This window comes from Salvelinus fontinalis, unplaced genomic scaffold, assembly GCF_029448725.1.
Source record: "Salvelinus fontinalis isolate EN_2023a unplaced genomic scaffold, ASM2944872v1 scaffold_0618, whole genome shotgun sequence".
In the NCBI taxonomy this organism is placed as follows: Eukaryota; Metazoa; Chordata; class Actinopteri; order Salmoniformes; family Salmonidae; genus Salvelinus; species Salvelinus fontinalis.
Window position 1 is genome coordinate 3,291 of NW_026600827.1, and position 6,710 is coordinate 10,000.

Genomic DNA, 6,710 nt, shown 5'->3' on the forward strand with positions numbered 1-6,710 from the left:
GGGAGGGGGTGTGTGGGGAGGGAGGGAGGAATGAGGTATGGAGAGAGGGAGGGAGGAGGTATGGAGGGATGTAGGAAGGGAGGGGGTGTGTAGGGAGGAAGGGAGGAATGAGGTACAGAGAGAGGGAGGGAGGAGGTATGGGGGGATGTAGGAAGGGAGGGGGTGTGTGGGGAGGGAGGAAGGGAGGAATGAGGTACGGAGAGAGGGAGGGAGGAGGTATGGAGGGATGTAGGAAGGGGGGGGTAGGGCGGGAGGGAGGGAGGAAGGAGGGAGGGGTATGGAGGGAGGGAGGGAGGGGGAAGGAGGTATGGACGGAGAGAGGGAGGGTGGGTGGAGGTATGGAGGGATGTAGGAAGGGAGGGGGTGTGTAGGGACCGAGGAAGGGAGGAACGAGGTACGGAGAGAGGGAGGGAGGGAGGGTGGGAAGGGGTATGGAGGGAGGGAGGAAGGAGGTATGGACGGAGAGAGGGAGGGTGGGTGGAGGTATGGAGGGATGTAGGAAGGGAGGGGGTGTGTAGGGAGCGAGGAAGGGAGGAACGATGTACGGAGAGAGAGAGGGAGGGAGGGTGGGAAGGGGTATGGAGAGTCACATTTTCCTTAAATAAAAGTGTGTAGCGGTGTGTCTCGGGACAAGTGAAGGGTAATCGTGTTCTATGCGACTGCCAGGTCTTCAGAGGCCTGTTAACATGGGCTTATTGGAGGGAGAGGCTGGTACAGCCAGGGCACTGCCCAAACACACACACACAGTCATGACATGCTTGGTGTGTGTGTGTGTTCATGACGATCCTCTCCATGAACCTTGACACTCCGTTTATCCCTGTCGCCACTTTTCTCCTCCTCCTCTGGTCCGTCCGCCTCTGGTCCGTCCGCCTCTGGTCCGTCCGCCTCTGGTCCGTCCGCCTCTGGTCCGTCCGCCTCTGGTCCGTCCGCCTCTGGTCCGTCCGCCTCTGGCTGGTTTTCTAGCATCATGATTCATGGTCAATTAATGTTCTGTTTCGTCTCAGAGCACGACGGATCATTTGGGCTGATTTGGACACACAGACAGACAGGCGGACGGACGGACGGACGGACAGACGGACAGACAAGGGTGTGTTTGAGGACAGAATAATTAGAGATACTTATACTTTCTCACCATGGCTTCAGATATGGGCATATTATTATATTAATTGGAAAATCTGATTACGCAAAGAACATTTTCCTTTGTTCTGTTCACTGTATACAGTGCCTTCTGAAAGAATTCACAAGCTTTTGACTTTTTCCACATTTTGTTGTGTCACAGCCTGAATTTTAATTCAACCTGGATTAAATGTAGATTTTATGTCAACAATATCCCATAATGCCAAAGTGGAATTATGTTTTTAGACAATTTTCTATTTTTTTTTTTTTTTGAAATCGTTGACTCAAGGCTCAATGTCTTGAGTCAATACGTATTCAACAACTTTGTTACGGCAAGATTAAATAATTTATTTATAGATTAAATGACTTCAGGAGCAAAAAACGTTTTTCAAGATCCCTTGTAAAGTCCCTCAGTCGAGCAGTGAATTTCAAGCACAGATTCAATGACAAAGACCAGAGGTTTTTTCCCCCCCCAATGCTTCGCAAAGAAGGGCACCAAGTTCACAGAGCTTGAATAATTGTTTAAGGAATAATAGACAAATGTTTACTAATCCAAGTGTGAAAAGCTCTTAGAGACTTACCCAGAAAGACTCACAGCTGTAATCGCTGACAAAGGTGATTCTAACATGTATAAACTCAGGGAGCCGAATACTAATGAAAATATTTTTGTGTTGAATTTTTCATTCATTAATTTTTTTAACATTTATTTTACTTCCACGTTACAGAGTATTTTGTGTAGATCGTTGACCAAAAACGTCAATTAAATACATGTTTTATCCCACCTTGTAACACAAGAAAAATGTGGAAAAAGCCAAGGGGTGTGAATACTTTCCCGAAGGCGCTGTATCTAGATAAGTTTATTAACAAACAAAACGGTAAATTAATACTCATGAACATACGCAACATAATATAATACTCAACAGAAAATATACATCGAAAATATAAAACCCATTGACTTGAATACAGTTTATTTTGGATATTGATACATAATACACAAACATATTCTGCTCTCAAAACAGAAAACACAATGCATTTCTATAATTCTGTCAGGTGGCAATACTGTGAAGGCTAAACGATTCTTTAAGGTAGCAATACTGTGAAGGCTAAACGATTCTTTAAGGCAGCAATACTGTGAAGGCTAAACGATTCTTTAAGGCAGCAATACTGTGAAGGCTAAACGATTCTTTAAGGCAGCAATACTGTGAAGGCTAAACGATTCTTTAAGGCAGCAATACTGTGAAGGCTAAACGATTATTTAAGGCAGCAATACTGTGAAGGCTAAACGATTCTTTAAGGCAGCAATACTGTGAAGGCTAAACGATTCTTTAAGGCAGCAATACTGTGAAGGCTAAACGATTCTTTAAGGCAGCAATACTGTGAAGGCTAAACCATTCTTTAAGGCAGCAATACTGTGAAGGCTAAACCATTAAGAGTACATAATGGCAAGTTGTTCTCGTGAAGAGGTCCAGTCATCTTGGAGGGGTAACAGCATTGGACTGACGGTCACTGAGGGTTTCGGGTCCTCATTCCAGCAGGATTGTCTAGGCTTTATAGCAAGATAGCGTTGCAGCAAAAGGTTTATCTATAAGGCTTTTGGCAGCTACATATTTAAAGATACATACTGAGATATTTTTCGGGGGGGGGGGGGGGGGGCACAATGATCACCAGCCACTTGTTTTGCGAAACAACAGAGGGTTTTTAATAAGCCAGTCGGTTATTTATGGCTATAGTTAGATGGTGTCTGTCTGTCTGTCTGTCTGTCTGTCTGTCTGTCTGTCTGTCTGTCTGTCTGTCTGTCTGTCTGTCTGTCTGTCTGTCTGTCTGTCTGTCTGTCTGTCTGTCTGTCTGTCTGTCTGCCTGTCTGCCTGTCTGTCTGCCTGTCTGCCTGTCTGTCTGTACATTACTTTGATCATGGTTTGCATTTTGTAGGCTATAACAGTACATTCACTTTGGCAAAACCTGAACTGAAAAAAAATGTGTGTGTGTGTGTGTGTGTGTGTCTCACACCCAGCACGATATCTAATAATCACCAGCCTCCGAACACGATGAACAAACCCATGACATAACCCAGCACAGGGAACAAGGGAAAAGTTGAAAGAGATGAGGGAGGAAGGGATGAAACGAGGGAGGTAGATCTATCCCCCTCTCTGCGTAAACAAAAGAAGATAGGGACACCTAACTGTGAAAAGAGGGACAGATTTTCTTGACGGCATGAAGGAAGGAGGGATGGAAGAGGGATTAGAGGGACAGAGAGAGAGACATTAAAGGGTGACGGGGGAAATCAAAGCGAACAGGGAGAGAGTTCAGTACTGGGACGAGACCAGGGTAGGAACACACAGACACACAGACTGAACTCTCTAATTTAAATTTTTATAGTATTATTATTTTTTTGTATAGATGATTGATGGGGAAAGTGTTGCCTTGTGCCACGGAAAAGAATAGGATGTCAGTGACAGCTACCAGGCTACGTAGTGGGAGCTTTCAAAGATCAGGACAGCTACCAGGCTACGTAGTGGGAGCTTTCAAAGATCAGACGAGATGTGGGGGGGAAGTAATTTGTTGATGTGCTGCAAAAGGTTCTTCCTCCTGTTTCCTGTTTCTCATTTAACTTTTACATGTCAGTCGTACACCACCGGTCAAAAGTTTTTAGTACACCTACTCACATTCGAGGGTTTTACTTGATTTTAACTATTTTCTACATTGTAGAATAATAGTGAAGACATCAAAACTATTAAATAAAACACGTATAGAGTTGATGTAGTAACCCAATTTTTTTTTTTTAACAAATCAAAATATATTTGATATTTGAGATTCTTCAAATAGCCACCCTTTGCCTTGATGACAGCTTTGCACACTCTTCGCAAGGAAAACCCTTGAATGAGTAGGTTTTTCTAAAACTTTTGACCGGTAGTGTATATCGGACGCTTTTATCCAGAGCAACTTACAGGAGCAATTAGGGTTAAGTGACTTTCTCAAGGGCACATCGAGAGATGTTCCACCTAGTCGGCTCGGGGATTTGAACCAGTGACTTTTCAGTGGCTGCTAACACTCTTATCCGCTAGGCTACCCTGCCACCCTTCTTCTCCCCTTCTTCTCCTCTTCTTCTCTCTCTTTGGTTATTCAGTCAGTTTTTCTTTTCATAGTTTTTTCTTTGGCTTTTCTCTTCCTCTGTTGATTTCCTCTCCTTCTCTCCTCTCGTCCTTCTCTCATCCTTCTCTCCTCTCGTCCTTCTCTCCTCTCGTCCTTCTCTCCTCTCGTCCTTCTCTCGTCCTCCTCTTTTTTATTTTTTTTATTTAGCTAGTTGTTCAATTAGTTCCTTTAGCAGGTCCACTGAACGGTCCGACCATCTTCATGGCTGCGTAGTTCTAGATGTGAGGAGAGAGACGGAATTAAATAACACACACAAACACGAAGATAAACACACACATATCCAACATTCCCATCTTACATTCAGAAAAAATATAATCTGCATTGAACTTCTGATCCTCACCATTCATCGCTTATATTAGGAAACACAGACACCCCCCCACCACCACAAACATCCCTTCACCACTCACAGGGAAGGAATAGAGGAAGACTCCGATGAAGAGGAAGAGGAAGAAGAGGAGGATGAAGAGGAGGATGAGGAATTTGTATCTCCCCCACAGGATGTACTTCAACGTCTTGTAGGGAGAGGAGAACCACAGGAACGATGTCTCTGGACGTCTGGAGAAAAGAGAGAGGGGAGAGAGAGGGGGAGGGACGGAGAGAGAGGAGGGGGAGAGAGAGGGGGAAGGGGATAGAGGGGGAGGAAGGGGAGAGAGAGGAGGGGGCGAGAGGGGGAGGGGCGAGAGGGGGAGGAAGGGGAGAGAGAGGAGGGGGAGAGAGAGGGGGAAGGGGATAGAGGGGGAGGAAGGGGAGAGAGAGGAGGGGGCGAGAGGGGGAGGAAGGGGAGAGAGAGGAGGGGGAGAGAGAGGGGGAAGGGTATAGAAGGGGAGGAAGGGGAGAGAGGAGGAAGGGGAGAGAGGGGGAAGGGGAGAGAGGGGGAAGGGGATAGAGGGGGAGAGAGAGGGGGAAGGGTATAGAGGGGGAGGAAGGGGAGAGAGGGGGAAGGGGATAGAGGGGGAGAGAGGGGAGAGAGAGGGGGAAGGGGATAGAGGGGGAGGGAGGGGAGAGAGGGGGACGGGGATAGAGGGGGAGGGAGAGGAGAGAGGGGGAAGGGGATAGAGGGGGAGAGAGGGGAGAGAGAGGAGGAGGAGAGCGAGAACGAGAGAGACAAATATTCATTAGTATAACAGGATGTACTGTCTTCCAAATCAAATCGATTGTATTGTTTGCATACACATATTTAGTAGGTGTTATTTCGGGTGTAGTGAAATACTTGTGTTACCAGCTCCAACAGTGCAGTAGGATCTAACAATTCACAACAAAACTCACAATACACACATCTAAAGGTAAATAATGGAATTAAGAAATATATAAATATTATGATGAGCAATGTGTGAGTCCGGAGTATAAATGTATTCGAAAAGTATTCACACCCCTTTCCCACATTTTATTACGTTACAGCATTTTTCTAAAATGGATTAAATTGTTTTTTTCCCTCATCAATCTACAAACAATACACCATTTTTCTAATGTACATTTATAGAAAAGCAACAACTGAAATATCACATTTACATAATTATTCAGACCCTTTACTCAGTACTTTGTTGAAGCACCTTTGGCAGCGATTACAGACTCAAATCTTCTTGGGTATGATGCTTCAAGCTTGGCACACCTGTATTTGGGGAGTTTCTCCTTTTCTTCTCTGCAGATTCTCTCAAGCTCTTGTCAGGTTGGATGAGGAGCAACGCTGCACAGCTATTTTCAGGTCTCTCCAGAGATGTTAGATCGGGTTCAAGTCCGTGGTTTGGCTGGGCCACTCAAGGATGTGAATACTAGTCTTTTTATTTTTATATACTTAGCATAAATAAAATAAAACCAGTTTCTGAATTGTCATTATGGGGTATTGTGATGTCATTATGGGGTATTGTGATGTCATTATGGGGTATTGCGATGTCATTATGGGGTATTGTGATGTCATTATGGGGTATTGTGATGTCAGTATGGGGTATTGTGATGTCATTATGGGGTATTGTTTGTAGATTGATGAGGGGGGAAAAACAATTGAATCCATTTTAGAATAAGGCTGTAATGTAAACATTTTTGGAAAAGGTCAAGGGGTCTGAATTCTTTCCCGAATGCACATATACATGTGATGGGTTGTATAGACATTATGGACAGTACAGTATGTGTACAGAATATTTAGGGAACAATGTCTCTGGCTGACTAGATGACACCATTTCTGAGAGCCTCTGTCAAATGTGCAGGGAACTTTTCTCATAGACAGCGAATGAAGTAGACTGTGTGGTCACCAATCAAGGCTCAGTAACTTTTAATTTTGATAGGTTTTGAGATCAGAATAGGACAGGTGAGGTACTCACTGTGGATCCTCCAGGTGAGGGTTGATGTTGGGTTCATCTCTGCCCTGTCCTGCTGGTCTCTCATCCTGTTCCTGTTCTGAAACGATCTCTAGAGACATCTCCACTTTACCCTAGGGGGAGAGGGTGGAG

The 6,710-nt window shown here is 44.9% G+C and overlaps 1 protein-coding gene across 1 annotated transcript in view; it reads right to left on the reverse strand.

Moving 5' to 3' along the window:
* Positions 1-4,357: 4,357 nt before the first annotated feature.
* LOC129846755 (dysferlin-like) overlaps positions 4,358-6,710 on the reverse strand; it is a 92,728-nt gene continuing 90,375 nt past the window's right edge. Inside the window, exons 26-28 of the mRNA XM_055914618.1 lie at positions 6,582-6,691; positions 4,674-4,821; positions 4,358-4,481 (exon numbers count right to left, since the gene is read on the reverse strand). Coding sequence (XP_055770593.1) covers positions 4,422-4,481; positions 4,674-4,821; positions 6,582-6,691 — 318 coding nt within the window. The 3' untranslated portion in view covers positions 4,358-4,421. The remainder of the gene's footprint in view (positions 4,482-4,673; positions 4,822-6,581; positions 6,692-6,710) is intronic.